The 25,851-nt window shown below is 47.2% G+C and overlaps 1 protein-coding gene across 1 annotated transcript in view; it reads left to right on the top strand.

Annotated features, from left to right (window-relative positions):
- The window catches only part of LOC147733967 (voltage-dependent calcium channel subunit alpha-2/delta-4-like), a 961,982-nt gene that overhangs the window by 925,619 nt on the left and 10,512 nt on the right, over positions 1-25,851 (top strand). Inside the window, exons 36-37 of the mRNA XM_086952873.1 lie at positions 6,732-6,849; positions 9,685-9,762. Coding sequence (XP_086808999.1) covers positions 6,732-6,849; positions 9,685-9,762 — 196 coding nt within the window. The remainder of the gene's footprint in view (positions 1-6,731; positions 6,850-9,684; positions 9,763-25,851) is intronic.

Genomic DNA, 25,851 nt, shown 5'->3' with positions numbered 1-25,851 from the left:
GAGAACCATAATCAGATTTTTATCTATTAAAAAGCCAAGGTCCAAGATTAGCATCCCATAAAAGGAAGGAGCAGGGATTATTTCTGCTAACTAAGAGGATCTCAGTCTTAGATCCATTTAATCTGAAGCACTTACAATGCATCCATTGAATAATTAAAAAATAACAGCCTGCCACCTCTCTTTGAATCTCCTGGATGGGTTTGTCTAGTGGTATTAGCTAAGTGTCATCCGCATTAGAGAAAATCCTATCACCAAATTCACTAATGAACCTGGCTAAAGAACGAAATAAAAGGTTTAACAGATCTGAAGAGGGGAGTCGAACCGGTTGGAACTCAATCAATCAATCAATCAAAATCTTTATTCGGTCTTGCGGACAAAAGACCATAAAAGTACATAAAAAATATTGCACATAAGTGTAAACACACATTAAAATGTATGATGATTCAAATGTACGGTATATTTAAAATTCTAGAATGAGACTTACAATGTACGAGACAAAACACAGTTGGAACTCCACATAAAAAATTCGCTATTTGAGATCGACACGAGGTAAATATCAGAGAGAATTTCCTATTCTGCAGAAACGATGTGAACTAATCCAGAAATCAAGTAAAATGAGGCAAATAGGCCTAGGTCCATTCTTTGGTTGTGACTATTTTGATGCTATAACAAGACAGATGAGTCTTGGCAAAGAATTGACCAATAAGGGAGGCCTAATGGAGGATATATAGTTGGGATCTCAGAAAAAAAACTGTTACATCACTTTCACTTATTCAAGGAAATCAGTATAACTGCAGTTACTGATTTGCACCATATTGGGGCAAAATAATTGTTACTGAAGATTATAGGTAATTATTTTAATATTTCTTACACATTATTTGTAACTTTTTTTAATATATCATTATGTGTATTTATTAGTTGCATCTTTGTTATATTTGTACGAAAGGCAAAATTGAAAAAAAAAACTCTTAAATAACATTTGTCTGTGAGTGTCAGTTTTGATTCGATTTGCAATTGGCCAAATGTCTGCCAATTTCATTTTTGCTTTGTTTGACTATATTACGGGTGTGTAAAGAGGAACACTTGGTACCTGTCTCTGAGATGTCAAGATAAATCTCAACATCCTAATGCTGCCGCTGGGTGCCACCAATAGAGCCATCAACCTCAATTGAGTCGATTTTCACAACCACTTGGTTGTTTTCCAGCTTTCCTTGTCACAGTTTAGGAATTACTGGTGTATTTTAATTAATTCTTGAATAATTGTTGGCAGAAACTCCAAACATGAATCCGAAATCCACAGCACCATCTGCATGTGTTACCATGTGCTATACAACCTGACCTGAGGACTGACAGCCCTGAATCCAAGATTTCTGTGACAGCTGAGCATAGAGAAATCCTGAACAGCCCACTCACAGAGCAAGAAATATGTGTCGTCTTTCGCACCTCCCCCATGTATAAAACCATGTACCTGGATGGCCTTCCCATTAAGTTCTATAAGGCTTATGAAACAGCACTAATCACAAAATTGCTAGAACTATACACTGCTGTCCTCACTGCTGGGCGGCTACCCCACCCTCCGGAAGCCCTCCTGGTCTCAATCCCGAAGACGGGACGGGACCCCCTTGAGATTGCCACCTACAGACCGCTGTCCCTGCTAGGTAGTCACTATAGGATTGTAAGCAAGATTATACGGACACGATTACTGGAGCATATTCGGACCCTGGTGTATCCAGATCAAAATGGGTTCATGCCGACTAGATCCACTACTCTTAATATCCGTAGGCTGCATAGAATAATAGAGGAGGCCACGCAACACAGGCCCCATGCTGCCTGCCTGGTCTTGGACCTCGAAAAGGCATTTGAAACCCTGGATTGGAGGTACATGTTAGCTGTACTGGATGCAGTGGGCATAAGGGGCAGGCTACAGAGACTGATCAAATTGCTGTATACCGACCCCACAGCGAGGGTGACAGAATCTTGGCCCCCTTCCCAGTTAGCAGGGTTACGCATCTTGAATCTATGTTAAGGATATCCAGGAGGGTATAGATGAAATAGTGCATGTACTAGACACCTTTCCATCTGCCTCAGGATTGCTGAGCCAAGACCTGACTGTTCCTGCTTCACCCGGACTGCCCCCCACAGCTCATTTTAGTGGAATCCCATGCCATCCATCGGGAGCCTCGTACTTTCCAATATTTGGGCATTAACATGTACCAGTCACCCCAAGACATCCTCGATGAAAACCTCACAATGGAGAACTCCTCACTCCAGCCCCTCGACTCCTGTACTATTTCACCAATCTGCCGGCAAGCATTTCCCGCAGAACATTTAAGTCACTAAATGCCATGTAATAAAGGGGCAACCCAGAATAGCCTCGGCTGATTTTAGTAGTGAAATAGGCAGTTTTAGCCTGAATGATTGCGTTCTTATATTCTTCAAGCGCCGCACAATAGACCTTCCTTTGCGCAGCATCGTATTGTGACCTCCAAGCACGCTCTTTTTGTCTGCATTTGATTTTGGCTAGTTTAAGATCCGCAGAGTACCATGGAGACAAAGCCTTTTTCAATCGTAATTTTAAAGGTCTTTCTGGTGTTACCTTATTAGAGGCTCTATTTAGCCAGTTATGAAGTTCCATAGCAGCTTGGTTTGCATCAATGGAAATCACAGGCCTGACGCCAAGTCATGTTTTTTTACTGCCTTCCACGCACGGCTTTTCCTCATTAGAGGTCTGATTCTGTGTTCGTTAGCTACAGTTTTGAAGACTACAGTAAAATGCACAGCAGAGTGGTCAGACCAGGGGAGAGGGGCGATTTTTCTAACTTCTATCCTAGGGTTATTGGTACAGATGCCATCAAGTTTATGTCCCTCTATGTGGGTAGGCTCACAAACAATTTGTTTTAAATCAAAACTAGCGAGTATATCTAAAAAACAGGTAGTATCTGAATTATTGTTATCTTCCAGATGAAGATTAAAATCTCCTAAAATGGTGAGATAGTCAGAGTCTAAGCAGGAATCCACATAAGTCTGAAGGGAAACTGAGAACGGAGGTCTTGGGCCGAGAGGTCTATAAATTAACAGACCAGAAAAGGTTTCTATGTTGTTGGACTTTAGCAGAAAAGACATTGCTTCCGCGCCAGCTAAGGACTCAGAGGAAGTTGTGACTGCATAGAAAGAGCGATAAATTATCGCAATTCCTCCACCCTTTCCCCCTGTTTTATCAATGTTGGCAACTACATATCCATTGGGTACGGCTAGATGCCAGTCAGGGTCACTCTTTTCAGTTGCCCACGTTTCAGTAAGAAAAACAATGTCTGGATCTTCTACTTGAATAAGACATTCTAAATAAAATGTATGTTTCACCATAGATCTAGTATTGAGTAAGATACATCTAATAGACTTCACGTTGTCAGTTGTGGTTAACAAAGTTTGCACCACTTGACCCCTAGACTACACATTGTTCTCCTGCCAGTTGCTACAAGTAAAGTTGGTAGAAGTTTGTGTGTCATTAGTAATGGACGTTGAACCCTATGCCACCCAACCACATAGATTGCAGCGGAAGGTCGCAAGAGAGGTAGAGCCCAAAGATACTTCATGAGGTGGGGGAGATTGACTGATATCACTGATGAGAAACCCCTGGGCTGGGGCAAAAAGGTATTACATGAGGCATGAGCGTGATTTCTTACATATTCTATTGTTGAAGTTACCCGGAGGCGCTCCTCCCACTTGTTCCTCTGTAGTTACTAGAGGGAAATAAGTTACAGTGTAGTTTGGATGGGGACTAGATTCTTAGTACCTGTCCTGAGGTGGGGGTGTTGGAGTTGTTCTTTTTGTTGTATGGAAATGTTTTGGGGTTATTGCCGCAACTTTCTGGAATGAACTGTTTATGACCACTGTGGAGCAGAGCAATGGGTTCGATAGCTGCCGCTCCCAATAGAGCGAGGATGGTTAGGTGCCCCGATGTTCGAGAACTACTACCTGATGGTGCAACTTCTGTCGCCCACCTACTGGCTAGAAGACAAGCCTCAAAAAATCTACTAGCGCACTCTGTAGGGCATTCAGATTTTACCATGTTGAATTATATTTAGGATCTACTTGCCGGTTCTGGTGGGTTGACAAAGATCATGTGTTCTGTTCATTCATGAAGTAAAGGAGCAAGAAAGATGCCTTTACATTTTGTTTTTATCTTGTCACATTTAATCTGTGTTTCAGAGACAAAGGTCAGAAAGCAGGTACAGTTACTTATTCCTTCTCTGACTGCAGAGCTCCAAGACTTTGTAAAGTGAACTGTCTGACCTGCTGTAGTAGTGTGAAATGAAAGACTGTTGGGTTTCTGGTTTTTCCTAACACTCATTTAAATACACATTTATATAGTTAATAAGTCAACTGGACAAACATTTCAAAATATATTTCATTAGTTGGGAAAACCCATTTTTGTACTTCTGTGTGATGAAAGAAATATCTCAATATGATGAAAAGCAAATCAGAACACTTTACTTGGTGATGTGAAAATGATAAATTTGTTTTCTGAAACCCAATTTTCAAAGATAATTGTTAAAACACAATACAGTTATAGTAGTAAAGCTACGAAGTAATGGGAAGGTTTTTGGCCGTTGCTTGGAAATTACTGTCTGTAAACGAGAGTGCACTACCACATTATGCTTTAGTAATATATTTATTAACAGTGAGTGTTTAAAAATAAACTAAGAAACACTACTGCCCCTGGCTGATGGTAATACTATCAGTAAATTGAGAGGCAAGTCACTGATCGTGTGCTCCCTATATGCGCGCCAGATTCTTATTATGCACAGAGCAAACCTTTATCTATTTCATCAAACAAAATAGTTTTGTTTTGTACAGCAGAAATGCTGAACTCACATATTGGAAGGTGCACTCATATGTGAGGATGAAGAAAAAGGCGACTCAGTAAAATTAAATATTTGCCAATGATCACACAATGTGAGACCAGTTTAAGGGTCAAGTCAATTACAGGTAGGTCGAGTAGATTATTTAAGTTACTTGACCTGTACGTCTAGTAACATTTTAATGATTTTTCAAGGCCTGCTAGTAGGACACCTTTTGGCGGAGATAGGATTGGAGCCTGAGGTGAGGATGCTGCTTTTCATGCAAGAGCTATCTTTTCTTCAATATGGTGCTGCCTGCACCCGCTAGTGGCCTCCTGCGAGTGGCGCATGAGAGCACTGGAGGGCATTGTGGGTCATGCAATATTTCTGGGAGATCTCTTTATGCTCTATATGGGGCTTCCTTGTTTAAATAGGTCAGGACAGGATGGACCTGTGGGAAACAGTAGGGGTGGGAATCCTAAGACACATGTTCCATGATTGGGCCCTCATCCCCTTTGACTAACTGGTGAAGCCCACTGAACTCTTGCCAGGACACTTCCTGGCTTATAGTAGTTCGGCGGAGAACTGGAGCAGCTCTGGGTCATAGTAGACACCGAGCCTGACCTTCACCCGCTAACACGCGCACTGCGTCCAATGGGTACTGACTGTTGGTTGATCACCTGGCTTACCAGGCCTTTGCTCACAGAACCCAGGACCCGCTAGCACCCTTTCGACTGGCTTGGGAGAATGACATCAGCCGAGAGCTGACCTTCATTTTTTTCATGATGGCAAATTCCTGTGTCCTATAGTCAAAGCCCCGGCATTTTTCAGGTTGCAGCCAGCCAGTCATAGAGCTTCTGGTTTATGGACCCAGGTTTGAATGTGGGTGCTCATAATGCACAACACAAGAAAAAACTCCTTTGTCCAAACAGATGTGAGTATGTTTTTAATTGTGGTCCGCGTAAGTTCCACAGACCCGAGTTTGCACACTATCTGCAGGCTAACGCGATAATGTATTATATAGCTCTAACTTGATTGACACCTTGGCTCAATTTGAGGTCTACAAAAAACACTTTTCCGATGTTTTATCGAAAATTACTGGACGTATTTACCCCAAACTAAGCAAAGGCACTTTCTTGTGTAATGTTCTACTTTCATGGCAAGTTTGGTTTAATTCAGTTGAGCTGTGTTTTTTCTGTAGTGGAAAGCAATGGACTCTATAGTAATTTTAGTGGGAACAGATGTTTTGAAGCCCCTTTTTCTTGAACCCCTTCCCCAGTTCTTAGTTTCATCCTGTGGTTTCCGATGCTCGGCATCGGCGTTTGTGACAGTCTGTCACACGGTGGCGCTATCTGTCTAATTTAGAGATGAGCACAGCAACAGTTGTTTATTAACTCAATATACATTAAATATGACTATTACCTGCCGCCCAAGTTATTCGTATAGCTTTGGGTGCCTTTAATAGCCTGAATTGTTACACTTGTAGGAGTGTGACGGTTTGTAGTTGTGTTGCTACTATCATTGGCAGTGCTGGCAGGGGCAGTGTGTGGTGCACATGAAGTGGCCTCCTACCAAGGGCCCTTCCACTTACATGTTTAAAAATTAACCACTGCCTGACCCTTCTTTCATTTACAGATCTGAAGCAGTACTTGCCATGCCAAACCCAAATCGGATGAACATTTGTATTGGAAAGTTTAATACCGATTCGATGCACTACAGCAAATATATTATTTACATGCTAGTCCTTTCTGGTACTTACCTTGACGATATAATGGGTCATTGTAAAAATCTTGATAAATGCTGCAACATCCATTCCCCAGTCTTGTGGTACAGATTTCTTCAGCAGAGTAATGATAAGGCTCCTGGTGACTTTGTTTTCTGTTTCCCTAGGATGTTTGTGGTTCAGCACATCACCAACAGCAATCTCCTCCTACTGGTCGTCGAGTCCGACTGCGATTGCAGCGTCTTCCCGCCGGTTTCACTGGATGCCAAAGAAGTGAAATATATCCTTTGTGCCTTGGTGTTCCTATGGAGGTGCTCTAGCACCAAAATGTACCCTGTGCCAATTTCTTGATTGCACAGGGCCCTGCCTATGCAACCACTCACAGGAATAAAAATGTTTAACAGGAAATTAGTGTTAGATTCTGGTCTGCATGGGGCCTCTCTGCTCGTGGGGCCTTCCGGCAACTGTCCAGTGTGCATATGCGTTAAGACGACACTGCCAACGTTTAAAATGGAGGTAGATGCCAAGGAGTGAATGAGAGTGGCCATCATATATGCTGGAGGTGTGTCTGCACTCTCCTGTATACATGATAGGTGAGATAAGATACCTATGAAACCCCGCCCTCATGCTAGGGGGACACTGAGATACTAATTTGGTAAGGGCAGCCCTGGCCAATCAGAATATTGTATACTCAGGTCCAAGAAAGAGTTTCCAGCCTGCCTCTTGGCCAGTCATTTTATGAGCTAAGGAAGAAAATCCGAGTCACCACCAGATGATGGTCTTAAATTGCCTAGTTGTGGGTCTCTTACCCTTGTCACTTCACTTGTAGGACACTAGTGATATAGAAGAGAGGGGTCTTGGAGGTCAGACATAACACTACCGGTACCTCTGGGGACAGATATAGAGGCAACATAGAGAGAGATAGCAAAAGAAACAGAAGTGCCCATTTTTATTTGTCAAGAGATCAGTCTTGTACAGAGCTCCTCTTCAAGGAAAAGTTGCCTTTTCTGCCAGCCCTGAGTTGTGCTGCATCTCAAATTAAAGTCCTGTGCCACTCTGGCTGGGAACTACCACCGGTATGGCAGGAGCGCTAAATGCCTTTGTGGCTCACCTCGTTATGGAGGCTCAGTCTGCAGTGCTTATGTTTGGTAGAAACCTCCAAAATAAGAGATGTTCTTTCTGTGAGACTATTTAGCAATGGACCTAAACCTCTAAGACTTTTCTGGCCCAGAGAGGGGATCATTGCTGATTTTTCATGCACCATGCCTCGCATGATGCAACAGGCAGGAATGATCAGGGCCAGATGTGTTAAGGAGTTGCATTGTCCTTGCGTCGCGCAAGGCAGCGCACTTCCTTCATTCAGATTTACAGAGCCCTGCGAGGGGCGACGTGAGCCGCCAAGCCTGGCTTGGTAAAGAAATGTGACACAGTGCAGCTGCTTGTGCCGTGTTTCATTACAGTTCAAGCTGGGCGGCATTCCATGTCTTGAGCATGGGTGTTCCTATGCATTCATCCATGGATTTGTTGCAATTCCAGAGCTACAAAAGTGTGTAAAGCTGGGATTGCATCTACTTGGTACACCTCCCAGGTGATGGCATAGCAAGGGGAATGCTCTGTATCTTTGTAAATATGGAGAATTTCTGCTCTCGCTTTCACGCAACGCAGCACAGCCAGTTCCCTTCGTTGTGTGAAAAAACTGTAAATGTTCCCCTTAATATAAGGCCATCAGCCATGTGATGTAATTTCCCATGACAGAACTAGCTGATGCTCTGCCAATGGAAACTCAGCAGTTCTTCTACATGCAATTGAGGCGGAGGAATCACAAGTGTGGCGGAATTGGCCATTTGCTGATTTACAGTGCTGACCCGTTCCACCACACTCTTCATGAGGATTAAAGCCGGCCTGCTTCGTTAAGAGATACTAGATCAACTGACGGGCATACATCGATCGCAAGAAGTGTCCGAGAGCCCCAAAATGTACAGTGCTTTTGTTGCTTTAGCCTTAAGCAGGGCACGAGTCGGCGTTACACTTGGGTGGACGGCGTCCACCCACTATTTTCACAGGGTGGAAACTGTCCACCCTTCCAAGAAGTTGGGCCCAAATGAAAAATATGCTGAATTCGTCCCGGTGTAACTTGTAAACACCGGGACACATTCTGCAGCGCCTGCACGTTGTCTGCTTTCACACTCCTGCTGGGCCCATAACAAAGGGCGAATCTGAGGGGTCATCAGGCCTCCTTTAGTTCGAGTCTCCTGGCTGGGAGCGTTCAGGAGCCTCACACCTAGATGCAAATGCAGCAGAGGGGAAACAAAGGCTCACACTTTTTTAGCATTTCACACATACTTAAGAGAGGCAGCTTTTCACTTTGTTCAGTCCCTATTTACAAGATATGCATTCACTGTAAGAAAGTCAGATGTGTTGGTCTTTTCCAGTATTTACACAAAATAAATGTCATTTTTACAGTGCTTACTACCCCTGAGGACGCGTTGAAATACTTTAAGTAACACTATTTTTCTTTTAAAGCACTATGGGTAGAGGAAGTTTATGTTGACAAAAGGCAACATTGTTTTATGTGCGGCTTATTAAAGTGTGAATCTTCTGCCTAAATCAGGAGGGTTTCCCTGTATACTTGAAATATGCTCCAATATAATCATGATAGACATGTTAAACGTATAGCGAGGGCTTAAGATCTGATGTGACTTCTAATGATACCACTTCCTGTGATGTCACATGCTGTGATTTCATGTGCTGTGATGTCACACACGGTGATGTCACTTGCCGTGATGCCACTTGCATTCTGATTAACTAGGTTAGTCCCCCCACTTCTTTTTTTAGGACTTGTGCCCTGGCCTTAGGCATCTTAAGACACACAGTTCATCTTTTTCTGCAGCATTGTAAGCATGAGGGATATGCCAGAGGTCTCCAAGACACCACACATTATGTCCCCAACACCCTTCTCCCTAGGTTCTTGTCCTGTGTCCCTCCACCAGAGTCTGACACCTGTTTAACCCTCCTCTGCCCCAGCAGATAGTAACCCTTGAGACCTTCAGCCGAGAAGCCATGTTTGCCTCACTACTCCTCGGTGAGTTGGATTGAACCCTTAACTCCAGTGCACATAACGCTTCGGTGAAATGCGACAGGATGCGCTCCCAGAAGGTGCGGCGGCGGCCACAGTCCTGCCATGCATTCCACGCTGAGGTAAGAGTGACAGTAGTGTGTCTATCACTGCGCATGCTCAGGGCGCCCTCCAAATCATGTAGATGTTATTGGGCATGTTAGTAGTTGCAAATGAGCACTGGAGTCAGATGAATACGTTATCCAGGTTCCCTGATAATGGATCCTAGATGTGGAAAGGTGTGTTCATTGTGTGAACCCAGTAATACTGGGTGTATTTCTCTGCTGAAGTACTCGTACGTGAGTATTATACAGTGTGTAGTCTAGCGAATCCGACAGTGACAGGTGAGTGGTGTTCACTACACTTAGGCACTCATTGTGAGTGCTTAGGAGCGGCTGCGGTACACCCCAGAGAGTAAGGCTGCACCGGACTCTGACTGGCCTGGTGTTCCTGCACGCGGCATTACTAGGCTTGGAAATACCAATGAGTTACCCAGTAAAACCACGTGCTAGCACTGGGGGGAAATGTCAGTGGTAAAAGCCCAGGTACTGGAAGCTGCATGCTGGGAAGGAACCAGTATTTCCAGTTGTTACATGTAATTTCCCCGTCCGTGGCCTTCATCTGATCATGTCCAGATTCAGGTTTGGAGATGTCCGCAACTCGAAGGGAAGCTTGTAGTGTGATGTGGGTCTGTATGTACATGTGCATTGGTACATATGTGCCAGGCTTTCTATGTATTTATGCACATATGCAGAGATGCATGTGTGTGTACATGTCAGTGTGCGGACTTTCTGTGTATGTATGTGCATACACAAAGGTACACGTGTGTGTAGACATGCATGTGCAGCCATTCTGTGTATATGTGTGCTTACGCAGAGGTACACACGTGTGTACATGTGTGGTCACATACGCAGAGGGACGTGTGTGTGTGCTTATGAAGCATGCTGAAGTGTTGTTTGTAGCTGATCCACACACTAAGAAAGTTAATGGAGGTGCACTGACTGCTGGGAAGGCTTCCAAGCCACCTCACGTCACGTCCGGTAGGTTACATATGTCTTTCTTCCACCAATGCTCAGTAAAATAAAAGCATTGACGTGAGTCATGATACCCCCTGTTACCTCCATCACTAGAGAATGACAAGACTCCTTGCAAGTCAAGGCCCCAAAACAAGCTCTTAGCTAACTCTTATTTTTGTGCTTGTGATTGATTGTTGTATTCCTATTATTGGTAAAATTATGAAAAGCCGTTCAGTTTGCAGCTGTTAGATTGTGCTATTTCAGGCTGACAGGTGAATACGTTCCTGAAAATGCAATGGAAGGCCACTTCTCATGGTGCCACTTCCGCCCTGTCATTGTGCCACTTCCTCCCTCTCATGGTGCCACTTCCGCCCTGTCATTGTGCCACTTCCTCCCTCTCATGGTGCCACTTCCGCCCTCCCATGGTGCCACTTCCGCCCTCCCATGGTGCCACTTCCTCCCTCTCATCATGCCACTTCCTCCCTCTCATTGTGCCACTTCCGCCCTCCCATGGTGCCACTCCCTCCCTCTCATGGTGCCACTTCCGCCCTCTCATTGTGCCACTTCTGCCCTCCCATGGTGCCACTTACTCCCTCTCATGGTGCCACTTCCGCCCTCTCATTGTGCCACTTCCGCCCTCTCATTCTGCCACTTACTCCCTCTCATGGTGCCACGTCCGCTCTCTCATGGTGATGGGGCCCGCGCAGATGTTTGCACTCCCGATCCCTGCTGGTCCCTGCTCAGGCGCTGCATGTCTCCTTGGACTAGAGGGACTTTCGGCATCGAGATCCCACGAACTCCAGTATACCCCACGAGAGACAGCGATCAGAAGCTCACAGCTGCTGGCCAGGCACTGATTCCCTTTGGACCTGCCCTTAGGGATCTGGGGTCCACATGTGGTGCTTTCCAGATGTGGGCAGCGATCATCACAGGCGCTCCTTCCGCCCCAGGACCATAGGAGAGAAGTGAGAAGGAGCCCAGCATCTTCTAAACCAGGGGAAGAAGGAAGCAGGGAAAGTCGAATCGCTTCAGCACCAGACCTCATGGGTGTCCAGACACGTGGACTTTGAAAGACTCTGGGGTGTCTGCACACCTCACCAGAAATGGCGGTCAGGGTTGTGAGTGGGAGATATTTCATCGTCATGAGGGTCATCGCCTTCTCAAGAACAATGCGGTCCCAGACTCTATTCAGCCACCCCCGCCTGCCACCTCCCTGATCATCTCTCCATGTACCCGCTGACTATGTAGAGTGGAAGGTGACATCAACAGGGAAGTGAGTGAAGCCCATTCCCCGAAGATTGCTGAGGCACCGAGATACTCTTTCATAGAGTTGGTTTAAGGGAGCGTTTTGGCTGGCAGGGTTGGGGCACCAGCAATTGATGTCCCATCTGCACACAAGAGACCCCCGCAGATGATGAAACCTAAACACTTGAGCCTAGGGTCGCCTGAACAAGATTGTACATGGGCCCCATCCAGGCAACACCGTACAGGAGCAACCGCCTCAACTACATTATCCTAAATCTGTGGCAGCCAATAACAGTTCAACACTAATTCAGGATACCATGTCTAAAACCTTCGATCGGACCCCCTTGCAGAGCAATGTGTTGCATTGCAGCATCTATCCGTTGGCTGGAAGGAACATTCATGAGCGTGTGCAAACTCGGGGACTCGAGGATGCCTCGTACACATCAGCTTCTCCACAGCACTCCCTTTTAATGTCTTCCTTCTAGGGTTAGAGGATCTCAATTGTGCCAAACAGTCCAGTCCAGTGGTGGTCTCCATGCACAATTGAAACCAACACAAGCCTCCTGCATTTCACCCAACCAGGAAACTGAGGCTGCTATTCTGCAGCTCATACAGGAGGAGGGCAAGATCCAGGTTTCCTTGTATATTAATGAATATTATTGGCAATGGAGGTTCTACCAGTGCTGCCTACAGTGACGTAGCTAGCCCTTTGGCCGCCCGTGGCGGTCCTTGCATTTGCCGCTGCCTGCAGCCCATTGCAGAGGTGGGGGGTGGGAAGGGCTGGCGAGATTCCACTGATTGCAGTCCCGCGATGGCCGCATTGTAGAGCGGGGTGCTAGGGAATGAGCACTTGAGCAGCACACACAGAAACAGCAAAACACCATGAATGATTGCATTCCTACATGTAAACAATCATTACAAAAATGAGGATTTGCCACGTCTATGTACTGCTAATCGCCATTTGTTATTGTTTATGTGCAGGAAGGGACACCTTCCTGCATATAAACAATTATTCCCTCAATGGGGCACCCTTGCACCATGGTGCAAGGGTGCCAGCGTTGGCGCTAGGCCTCTTAATTTAGCGCCAGCACTACAGAAAAAGCAGGAATGTGCTGTATCTTTGTAAATATGGCTCATCCCTGCGTTTTGGGAATGATGGAGTGTGGGATTAGCATTTTGTGCTTATCGCCACTCTCCGCCATTCCCTTGCAAATGTGCCCCAAAGTTTTGTTTGTTATTAGATTTCTTGTATGGCCAGCGTGCAGGATGTAACATATCTGGTAGACATTTCTGTGACTTTTCTGTGTTCGCTTAGAGTGACACGTCGGGCCCAGTTTAGAGTTGGGCAGACTGGATATTGTGATGTAGCTGGGTTCTACATCGGAATGTTACATGAGCATGGAATGTATTATTTAAGATGTGTCTGCAGTTGACAAAGAGAGCTGTATGGGTGGGGTGGAATAAACGGCACGCTGGCAAACGTGGCAGAATACCCTGTCTGTCAAACCCTCAAACCGCCCACTCTATTATGACTCAGGTGGACTGGCAGGTTTTTGATGGCAGTGCCCCCGCTGGTTCCACCATTGGAATCCGACACTGAAGGCTTAACGGAGTAGGAACTTTAGACTACCCGCCCTATTTAGAGCCTTTTATTCTGTTCATGACCACCAGGGATTCAAGCTTATTAGCAGCTTCCCCACGTCAAGAGTTTGTTTTTGTATAACAAAAAAGTTTGATGAGCATCTGCCTGAAAGATGGTGGCCAATCACCAAACTTTCTGGTGCGTATTTACAAGGAAATGTTGGCGCACGGAGCTGCAGCAAAATTTGCAACACCATGCTCTGCCTTTTCCAAAATGCACCGTATTTACAACAATACAGCACACCCCTGTGTTTTCTCTAGCGCTAAAAATACCTGCCTAGCTAGCGCAACACAGATCCCCTGGTGCCATAGTGCTTGGGTGTCTGTGTTGCAAGGAATGGTTGATTATGTACAGGCAGGTGTCACTTCCTGCATATAAACAATCAATAATGGCAGTTTGTTACTTCTATGTGTGCTGCATTCTGCAGCACACATAGAAGTAGAAAACCATCATTATTTAATGGTTGTTAATGTGCAGGCAAGATTACCTTCCTGCACATCAACAATCATTAATGGTGTTTTGTTTTGCAGAAGACAGCACACATAGAAAAAGCAAAAATGATGAGAAATGAAAGTATTTCTCCTCATTGCGCTATTCTAGCGCCTGCTATTGATTGGCATTTGTTTTTCGCAATGCCTCAAATTTACACATCCTTGTAAATCTGGGGCAGAATCAAAGAGCAATAGGTGCTGAGGTGGAACGCCCACAACAACACCCAATGTATGCCCCTTCCATGCAGAAAACTGTGTGAAAAGGTACTATATTTATAAAGGCGTTAAGCCACCAAAAAAATGTCTTACAACCATTTTGTAAATATGGAGCAGGGCATTGCGCCATAGGAACATCTGTAAATATGCCCCTCTGTATCTTGAGAGGAGCTGCTGTGGTGGAAGCTCCTGTGTACACTCGGAGCTCACCCCTGGGCCGGCGGCGATCTTTAAATATGACTATCAGAGTGACAGAAATAATGCCATCTGCCACTCTCACAGACATAGTAAATTAGGCCCACAATTACCCTACTGGATCCAAACAGTAGCTGCCTATTTCTCAATGGTTAATGACAGAATGAGCTTTGCTAGCGCTGCATCCAAAATTAAAAGTAAAAAAGGAAATGGGCATTCGCCCACAATAAAATGTAAATATATAAAATCCACTTACCTCACTACAGGACCTCCTCGCTCCGGACCTTGTTGCGACTGCAGTGCAGGCCCCAGGAACTCCTTTGACCAATCCTGGTGCTGCTCTCACCAGCATGAGATCAGCACCCTGATAGGAGGTAGCGGCCTGTGTCGGTGCGCCACAGCGCTCTGGAGGCCTTCATTTGCTCAAAGAGGTTTCAAAGTGCGCATGTCCGGCTGGGCATCGCAATACAGCCGGCCAAAGGGAAATGCGCTCTTTGAAAAGTGTGCATACGGCCTACACTCCTCCCTCCCTCCTTCTGATCTCACTAAGCCCCGCCGCATCCTGACTCGGTTCAGGACGGGAGGTTGAAAAATAAAATGGTAATAAATTATATTTTATTAAACGTCCTGGGGTTTGGGGCATTTAAGTGGGGCGACGCTCCCCAGCTCCAACGTAGGAGCTGCCCCTGCAACAGCGCTGTCTATTCCTGACATTATCTTGGTAGTTCCTGGCTTTATATGAAAGTGCTTTGTTTTTGTTTATTGCTCATTGATCTGCACTGCCAGCACAGCACTAATTCTCCTGCACATTCGATTTCTTTGGCGGCCTTCCTCAGTGGCACACAGAATAACTCGGCCGCCTGCGTATAACTTTTAACAGTGTGTTTCTGCAGCAGCTGTGCAGTAGGTGGACTCTAGCAAGGCAGAAGATCATATATATATATATATATATATATATATATATATATATATATATATATATATAACACACACACACACACACACATACATATATATACACATATATATATATATATATTTATATTGTTAAACAGTATTTGGTTAATCATGTCACACACCTCCCACTTGTCTATTGAGACTTTTCTGCCTGCCGAGGACCATCACCATGGAGCTGATGGACAAATATGCACTTCCGTTGAGACTTTAGCTTTTTCAAGCCTCAGTCAAACTTACAAAAAGCACAACACTGCCATCTAACGTCCAAAGTGGCAACATCTTACACTAGAAAGCGCCCCGCAAAACCCTCTGTCGCGCATTAATATCTGTTTTGCAACCTCTTTAGAATGAGTGTTAGAATTCCAGCCAGGCTTGGTTTAATGTTGCGCTTTGTAGTCAGAATTTCACGTTAAACTTATACTCCATGCGAGAGAGAAAGCTTTTTCCCATTTCAGATATACTCCATCCTGAAAACACACTCATTCTCCGTAGCATTGTTTTGTTCTTAGGTGCAAAACACATTCATTATTACAGAAAGGCGAGGGTGGCACACATTGCAACATAAAAATCCAAGTTGTGAGCACAGTTTGCTCTATGCTGTGTTTTCCTTTAAGTCTATAGCAGTTCCACATAAGTGTGGAGGCATGAGGCCTAAAGGTAGCAGTTTCACTTCTGAGAGGCTGCTATGGCATGGCATGGCAGAATACCTTTGCATTCAAGGTTACCCTGTGAATCCCCTATGCCAGGAGCTTCTGTGTGCTCCATTACCCCAGGACCTCCATTCAGACGCTTACTTATGAAGAGCTTGTGCCACCGTTGCATCACTTTTTTTGTGACGCTGCGTTTGGCCACTGCGCCACACTGTACCCTATTTACAAAGTGAAGCATCTAGGCAGATGCGTTACTTTGTAAAGACCTGCGCTACATTATACCTGCGTCAGGTATAATGTATGCAAGGTGGGAGCCCCCCCGTAAAAAAAAAACTTGTAGAAGTGGCACAGTGAAATTTGTGAGATTTCACTATGCCACTTCTACGACTTTACTGCTTTAAAATCCTTACGCCTACTTCAAGCAGGCATAAGGATTGACACAGGTCTTTTCACATGGGACTCACTCATGTTTTATGACACATTGCTGGAGTTGCTTCAGGTTTCTGACACACTCCAGCAGTATGTCATTTTTTGCACCACTAGGTACATCAGAATTCCTGAAATATCTGTAAATCCTTGTGCCATGGAGCGCCGTATTGTAAATATAAGGATGGCGCTATGAAAAGTGACGCATCGCTGTTTTTGCCCAGCAATGTGTCACTTTTCATAAACAAGGCGCTCAATTTTTTGTTTTTTAATTTGGTACCAGCCTGCTTCAGGAATCACAGCAGGTTTCTCTCTACATACACTACGTTCTGCGTGCCTTTGGCTACAAAGACCCAGAACATCCACAAATATTGTGCATCTCATTTCAAGACATCTTGTCTTTTGATTTATTTCAAAACACTGCTTATATCGCATAGGTTCAAATTTCTTTTTCCTACTGATTATAGAGTTGTTTGGACTTATGTAAAATGTAATTTAAAATAAAAGTTTGAATTTGTGCCTCTTTTTTTGCTGCAAATTTGTGTACTCACAAGCATATATAATACATTGCATCCTCAGTCCCTGTATAAACATCCATCAATAATTTGTTTATACTGGACGACTTATGACGCACCCAGTCACCGATTAATAAAGAAAAGTCATCAGAACTCCACTGTAATAAGTTATTAGAGTTGAGTTCTGACATCTTAATGTCTGCTGTCAGCAGCCAATGGGAAAGGCAGGTCAAGTCAGGTCACAGAGGAGCTGTGTAAAGCACCGAAAATTAAACATTGCTTTTCTATCTTCGGGTCTATTTTTCTATCTTATATTGAAAAGCAGGAAGAACGTTTATTTTTTGCACTCCTTAGATTAAAAGTTAGAATCTTTTCTGAATGTTTCTAGAAATTATCCACCACCGCAGCGTTTTCTCAAACTGACTTGTATTGAACTGATTATAATATATGTTGTAGCAAATATCTAACAGGTTTTTGATGTGTTGGCAGTTCTATTTTTATTCTTCATGTATGAAAACATGATTTCTCTTTCATTTGAAAGAGCTACTCTCCAAGGTTTTAAGTGGTTTGTGTGACCATATATTTATTACATGGGATAAATTACCCCTGCCGTACATTATAAGAATATTGCAAGTCACCTCGAAGTTCCATAACCTTTACTTTATATAACTGTGGAACTCCTCTGAGGCTTGCAAATCATTATTATATACGTCAGGGGGTATTTTATCCCTTATATTGCATTTCAATGTTTATGTGCTCCCTTGGACTGTATATAGACCATAACTGAATTACTATAATATTGTTTGAATCACATGAATACGAGTGCATCCCAAAACTCTTTGTTATATTGCTTCATAGATCCTGTTGATTCTCGAAAGGTGGGGTTGTTCAGTGTAAATTACATGCACACGTCATTCACTTCTTTGGGGGAAGTGACTTCATCGCTACCCACCCATACGACAGCCCATGACCTCATTTAGGCCGTTAGCAAAGGGCTGAAACATACGGCCATCACATCCTTTAACCCTACATCCTTCATAACCTTCCCTCCTAGCCCACTAATGAAGGAAACTTTTGTAGTGAAATAGGAATTTAATCTTTAAAGTTACGCCCCAATACACCCAATCTTCATTAGTGCTCCCTGAAACATGGTTGAGCCCACTGACCTTTAGGAATTGGGGCGAACCCGATGATGATGCATGTCACAACTAGAGTGAGTGAGGGTTATATAAAGAAAAGGGTCTCTTTCCCTTCCCACCCACAATAGTGTGTGTGCTGTCACCTGGTATTCTGACCATCCCCCATCTCTTTACCTCTTCTACAGGAACCTTCCTGGTTCCAGAGGGGATACTACTGTGTTTTTGTGTTTTGTTTCAGTGCCTGCAGGTGATTGACTTTGGAGTTGTGATGATATCCAGTCTGGGGTGACATCAAGACTGAACAGGATTTGATGGTGGCAACTCCAGAAAGTGTAATATTTCCCTAGGGTTGATACACGTCCATGCAGGGTGAACATTGATTTGAGATTTTGCCCGCTGTGTATGTAAGTCCAGTCACTAGCTGAGAGGTTAGAGTTTCTCGTTGTAATTCTTCTAGGCTGTGAGAGGTCTGTTTTGCCAAACCTCATGTTTGCTCGCACAAGATGCAAAGACTTGTGTGCTGAAAGGAGCAATTTTAGAACGTACCCAGAACAGTCTGTGTGAAAGATCTGGTGTTGGCCTGTGATCATTGAATAAACAGGAAAGCGCATGAAAATGTAGGGGCATGCGCACAGCGAACCAGCATGGATGTCGTCTATCAAGACCCTGTCTTCAATGTATGTGGTGTGTAGTGGTTGTTTAAAGATTTACTCCAACCTTCCTCAGATTTCCTGTGATGGTGACATTCATGGAATTGATAACATTGTTGGATTGTCTTATCAGAACATGGTGAGGAATCCCTTAGCCAGGTTTCAGTGATGACGTTTAGGTCTGGTTTTGAGCCTGGTATCAGGTAGCAGCTTGATGGTGATATTCTGCATCTAAAAGAGACACGTTAGTGATAGATTCCTTACCTTAGAATATCCCAAGGCGTTAGACTGGATCCTGAAATTTTTGCATAGCAGTACCCTTGCGCGTCGGTAGGCCTCGTCTGCGGCTCCGCATCCGTCGTCGGCGTCGTGGGCGCCGTGATGATGTCGTCGGAGTACTTAGACGCTGCCTCCGCGTGCTGACGTCAGTTCTTCTTTTTTCCGCGCCAGCAAGCGCAGATCTGGAAAAAGCAGTACTTCAGTCACTTTTTGACTAGACTTTTTGATCCCTTTTGATAATTTTTCTTAAGTCTTGAGACTCGGGACGGTGCCGATAGGGATGCCAGGTTTCAAGCCTTGTGAGGATTGCGACCGACTGATGTCGGTCACCCACCCTCACCGTCGGTGTCCCCACTGTCTCGGCGCCGACCACGACGACAAGACCTGCCCTGACTGCCGGGCCCTTCCTTTAAAGCTAAGCGGGAGCGGTCCCGCAAGCGACTCGAACAACGGCAGTCGGCCCCGCGCTGTGAGAGGTGCCGGTCCCACAGGAGGTCGAGGGACAGGTCGCGGGGTCGGAGCCATCACAGCTCCGAGAGTCGGCATCACTCCTCCGGGTTGAAGTCGTCGTCAGGTAAGCACAAGAAGTCGAAGAGACGTCATCGCTCTTCTGACTCCCCCCGACGCTCGTGCGACGCGGCCGGGGGTTCGGGTGACACCGCCCACGCGACTACGTCAGAGTCGCGGGCGTCGCGGCCTGCTCCACACCCTCCGGTCCCTAGGCAGGACGCGACGCCGGGGGAGATCGAGCGTTTCCACATGGCCATGAGGTCCCTCTCTTCCCCGACGGGTTCCGCGGTGCCTTCGGGCCCAGCAGACCCGTCTGGGGCCCCTAGCGGTTCGGGTGGTTCGGCCCGACGCCGCCGGCGCCTTCGGGCCCGGCGCCTTCGGGCCCCATTGGATCCGCTTCAGGATCCGGGTCGTCGCCGGTTGACCTGACAACATCACCGGTGCCGATCCCTCAGGTGTCACCTCCGACGCCGTCCTTGGGCAGTGCCGTCCCCGATGCCTCCCTTGCTCCGGTTCCGGCGTAGGAACGGCGCTGCTGGGCGCCGCTTTCGACGCCGCTTGGGGAGTTTAGCTTCTATGAACCGGCCCCATCGTTTGACAACACTAATTATCAGGGGATGGGCGAAGAGGAGTATTGGGAGGGGTCTGAGGACCCTCTGACCCAAGAGTGTCAGTCTCAAGAGGACTGGACAGGTGGACTTGGGGATGCCAGTGGTCTGGACACCTCACCAGACACTGGCTTTGTCTCGCCTCCTACCGTGGCTACGGAGGAGGGGGCAACCTACAGTGTGGTGTTGATGAGGGCGGCCAAGGCCCTGGGCCTTGAGCTCCCTGTCGCGGCCGTGAGGACTAACCTCCTCACTGAGGTCCTTAAACCGCAGTAAAGCTCGGCCGAGCCTCTGCTGCCGTTTAATGAGGCCTTGACCAACGTTCTTTTGGGCACTTGGTCCAGGCCCGCTACGGGTTCGCCCGTAGATAGGAACATGGCCAGACGCCACCGCCCGGCCCCGGGCGACCCATGTTTCCTGTCCACCCACCCCACCCCCGAGAGTCTGGTCATCCAGGCGTCCAATTCCCAGACAGCGTTCCCGTCGGCTCCGCCGGACAGGGAATCCAAGAGGTATGAGCAGTACGGCAAAAAGGTATTCTCATCCCTTAGTCTGGGACTGCGGTCTTGCAACACTGCATGCCTCTTGGGCCGCCACACCCACTCTCTGTGGGATACAGTCGCGGAATTGCTGCCAGAGTGTCCGTTGGAGGTACGGGCCAAACTCGGCCAAGCCCTTGTGGAAGGCTGGTATGCAGCAAAATATGTGTGGGCTGGATACCACCGACTCACTAGGCAGAGCGATGGCAACTACGGTGGTGATTCGTCGCTACGCCTGGTTGAGGTCCGCCAACTTTTCGGCCGATGTCCAGAATACACTGATGGACATGCCGTTTGATGGCCATCGCCTTTTTGGCGAAAAGGCAGACCATGCGCTTGAGCGCTTTAAGGACTCCGGGGCTACGGCCAAGTCCTTGGGCCTCTCGGCCCCGCACCAGAAAAAGGGTGCCTTTCGCTCCTTTCGTAGCCAAGGGAGGGGCGCCCCCACACGTGCTGCCAGCCACGCACCGCAGACTAACATCCAACGCGGTGGCGGCCGTGGAAATCACCGTGGAGGCGGTTGGGGACATCGGCGAGGCCAGTCCACACCCTCCCCCGCAGCATCCGCCTCAAAACCCTCCTAGTCCGTGCCTTTCGGCCCATGTGATGCCAGTGGGGGGCAGGGTTCGCCATAACCACTCCCACTGGCACACTGTCACATCAGACAGGTGGGTGCTGCAAATCGTCCGAAGGGGCTACTCCCTCCCCTTCAAGACGACCCCTCAAGACATGCCACTGCAACACCACCGCATATCGGGGGATCATTTGCGGCTTCTGCAGGAGAAATTTTAGGCCCTCTTGGCCAAGGGGGCCATCGAGCGCGTTCCTGGGCCAGAAGTAGGATGTGGTTGCTACTCCCACTACTTTCTGGTACCCAAGAAGGGCAAAGGGGGCCTACGCCCTATCTTGGACCTACGGAACGTCAACGGCTTCCTCCCGAAGGAGAAGTTCAAAATGCTGACTATGGCTCAGGTCTTAGCTGCCCTGGACCCAGGAGACTGGATGGTAGCGTTGGACTTGCAGGACGCTTATTTCCACATCCCCGTCCTGCCGGCCCACCGGCGCTACCTGCGGTTCACGGTAGGCCACGAGCACTTTCAGTTTACTGTGCTCCCCTTCGGCCTTACCAGTGCCCCACGGGTGTTCACGAAATTGATGGCGGTGGTCGCAGCTCATCTGCGCAGGTTAGGGGTTTCAGTCTTCCCCTACCTCGACGACTGGTTGTTGAAGGCGGTCTCGCCCCAGACAGTCGTCAGCCACCTCCAGACGAAGGCAGACCTCTTGCACCAGCTGGCGTTCTCTATCAATGTGCCGAAGTCACACCTGTGTCCCTCTCAGAAGCTCCTTTTCATCGGAGCGGTTCTCGACTCGGCGCAGTTTCGGGTTTACCCACCCGAACAGCGGGTTCAGGATATACAGGCTCTGATTCCAATCTTTCAGCCTTTATCCCGAGTTTCGGTCAGGTTGACGCTGCGGCTTCTGGGGCTGATGGCTTCCTGCATCCTTCTGGTGCATCACGCCCGTTGGCGGATGCGGGCTCTGCAGTTGGACCTGAAGTTTCAGTGGGCCCAGCATCAGGGCAACCTATCCGACCATGTCCTGACTCGGAGGGCACTGCGAGACAGCTGCAGTGGTGGCTCACGGAACGCGATTGAGTCAGCGGCAGATCCCTCTCCCTTCCCCAACCGGAGCACGTAGTTGTGACGGACGTGTCCCTCCAGGGCTGGCGAGGCCACATGGGAGAGGTGGAGATCAGAGGCATCTGGTCTCCGGCGGAGTCCCGGCTCCATATCAACCTTTTGGAGCTAGGCGATTTGTCTAGCACTGAAGGCATTCCTCCCCTCTGTCCGGGGGAGTGTAGTGCAGGTGTTCACGGACAACTCCACCGCCATTTGGTACTGCAACAAACAGGGCGGGTTGTTGTCGTGGACCCTCTTTGGCAGTGGCTGAAACATCAGGGTGTGACCCTGGTGGTTCAACACCTGGCAGGTTCTCTGAACGCCAGGGCGGACGAACTCAGTCGCCGGTGCATGATGGATCACAAAGGGTGTCTGAACTCGGACGTGGCGCAAGGCCTCTTTCAGCAGTGGGGAGAGCCTTGGTTAGATCTATTCGCCACCGAAGAGAACGCGCAATGTCATCAGTTCTGCGCGTTGGAATTTCCAAGGCGGCACTCGCTCTGAAACGCGTCGCGAGTGGAGTTGCTGTCTGTTGTACGCCTTTCCGTCTATAGCACTTCTGCCCAGAGTGCTGAAGAAGATCAAGCGCGACCGGGCACAAGTCATCCTTGCGCTGCGCTGCGAGGCCTACGGGTAGTCTATGCGCTCTATAAATGTAATTTTTCATTTCATTTCATTTTCATATCATTTCATTTCATCCTTGTGGCTCCGGACTGGGCACGAAGGTACTGGTATCCCGAGCTACTCAATATGTCAGTCGATCCCCCGGTTCGTCTGCCTCTTCAGGAGGACCTTCTGTCGCAGCAGCAGGGGACGGTCCTCCACCCAAACCTGTCCAGTCTCCACCTCCATGCTTGGAGATTGAGCGGCGACAATTGAGGCCACTTGACTTGCCTCCTGAAGTCTGTAACATCATTCTGGCAGCCAGGCGTCCCTCCACAAAGTCGGTATACACCTGCAGGTGGAACAGATTTGTGGCATGGTGCACAGCAAAGGCTGTGGATCCTCTCTCTTCCCCTCTTTCTGAGGTTCTTCTCTTCCTTCTTTCTCTTGCCCAGCAGGGCTCTGCTCTGGCACTATCAAGGACTACCTTTTTGCCCTGATCAACCTTCTTTGTTCAAGTCCCCTGTTGTTAATCGATTCCTGAAAGGCATCACACACACGTTTCCACCAGTTCCCTTCGTGATGCCTCAGTGGGACTTGAACCTGGTTCTTACGTTTCTGATGTGCGCTCCCTTTGAGCCACTTCACAACTGTCCTATCCGCCTTCTTACTCTGAAGACTACTTTCCTGGTTGCCATCATCTCTGCCAGGAGAGTGAGTGAGCTCCAGGCTCTATCTTCTAAACCTCCCTTCCTTTCTGTTCATCCGGACAAGGTTGTGTTGCGGACAAAACCCTCTTTCCTGCCTAAGGTAGTCACAGCCTTCCACATCGGGCAGTCTATCACCGTGCCCACCTTCTTTCCACCTCCGCATCCCTTAAAGGAGGAAGAGAGGCTCCACTGTCTGGACCCAAAACGTGCACTTTCATTCTATTTGGGTCGCACACGCCAGTTCCGGGTGGATGACCAACTCTTTGTTGGTTACGTGGGCGCTAAGAAGGGACGGGCGGTGCACAAATGGACCATCTCTCGGTGGATCGTGTTGTGCATCCAAGCGTGCTACTCCTTGGCTAAAAAGGAACCTCCTGCTGGGCTGAGGGCCCATTCCACTCGGGCCACGGTGACTACTACTGCCCTGGGAAGAGGAGTCCCCTTGCAGGACATATGTCAGGCAACTACGTGGGCCTCGCTGCACACGTTCGCAAGACACTACTGCCTGGACAGCCAAGTCCGAGGGGATGGCTTCTTTGGCTGTTCCATCCTCCAGGACTTTCTGGTGTGATTATTGGTTTGAGGACCCACCATCGGGGTTGGAATTGCTGGGGTATCTATTCTAAGGTATTCTATTGTAACGATATATCTGTAAGAGACATTAGTTAGTGATAGATTCCTTACCGACCCACCCATCCTCCCCGTTCTGCGAACCAATATCTAGGGTTAAGGTCATCCCCTTTCAGGGCCCTAGTTTCAATGGCACCAGTGTTGGTTTTTAGCATAGCTCTGCGTTTCTGGCGCGGAAAAGCTGTGTCTAAGAACTGACGTCAGCACGTCAGCACGTCAGCACGTCAGCACGCGGAGACGGCGTCTAAGTACTCCGACGACGTCATCACGGCGCCCATGACGCCGACGACTGGCGCGGAGCCGCAGACGATGCGCAAGGGTACTGCTACGCAAAAATTTCCGGATCCAGTCTGACGCCTGGGGATATTCTAAGGTAAGGAATCTATCACTAACTAATGTCTCTTACAGATATATCGTTACACAAGTAGTAACTTGTGCTTCTTGTTCATTGAACATGTGTTGATCAAAAGGCTCACAAAGTGGGATAATGAGGCAGAAACCAGAGAAGTAAAGGGACCATTGGAAAGTGCAGGCAGTGGAAATAAAAAGCTGTTGCATGGTGAAAGGGAGGGGAGGAGCTGGGTACCAGCAGCAAGGAGTAATTAGGGACTGGAAGGGTCTGAGGAAGTGTTCTCAGTGCTTAATTTCAGCCTGTGGTTTCTGGTGCTCAGCACCAGAACTTGATTTTCAGCCACAGCTCTGGTGACAGTCCACCACATGGTGGTGCTGTCTGTTTAATTTTGAGATTAAAACATCAATCGTGTTTATTAAGTCAAATCGCATTGAAAATTAATAATAAGAGCCTCTCACGCCATTATTATTGCTTTGTGTGGCCTGAATAGTTTGAATTGTCACACTTGCGATGGTTAGGTGTTATGTTGGTACTGTTATTAGCAGCGCTGGGAGATGTAATGTATGGTGCAGGATACAGTGGCCTCCTGATGAGAGCCCTCGCGCTTAAGGTTTTTACAAATTAAGCACTGATGTGTTCTTTCTACCCCTTGGAGAGATACAGCAAAGGTTAAGAGGCAGCCGGTGAGGGCTGGGGTGGAGAAGTTTGTTCTGTGAAGGGATATGTTATAACAGGATCATTCTTTATGCAGCACTGGCAACTATTTTCATTAAGGGTATTGTTTTTTGTTATTGTGCTGCTATTATAGTATATGGACGTTTTGTTTGCTTTCATTCCTGTGCTGTGACAAACAACCAATTGATAAGGACACATTGCTCTTAATTTATTTACTTCAGCCAGCATTTTTTATTTTCAAAATTGGGGAGCATTTCAAGTCGTCATGGGAGTGGCCAAGCATATGGAATCAAAGAATATTTTACAGGACCTACAGCTCAGTGGTTGCACTGAGTTTAGATTTAATATTGTCTGTTTTCCAGACCAGGATCACTTGTAGCATGAGGCAACCTAAACTCTGGCAGCAAGAGAATTATTTAATCCACTGACAAGTAATGTTTAAAAA

This window comes from Lissotriton vulgaris, chromosome 1_2 (genome assembly GCF_964263255.1).
Source record: "Lissotriton vulgaris chromosome 1_2, aLisVul1.2, whole genome shotgun sequence".
NCBI classification, from domain to species: domain Eukaryota; kingdom Metazoa; phylum Chordata; class Amphibia; order Caudata; family Salamandridae; genus Lissotriton; species Lissotriton vulgaris.
The sequence above is the reverse complement of the archived record's forward strand: the minus strand, read 5'-3'. Positions and strand labels throughout refer to the sequence as shown.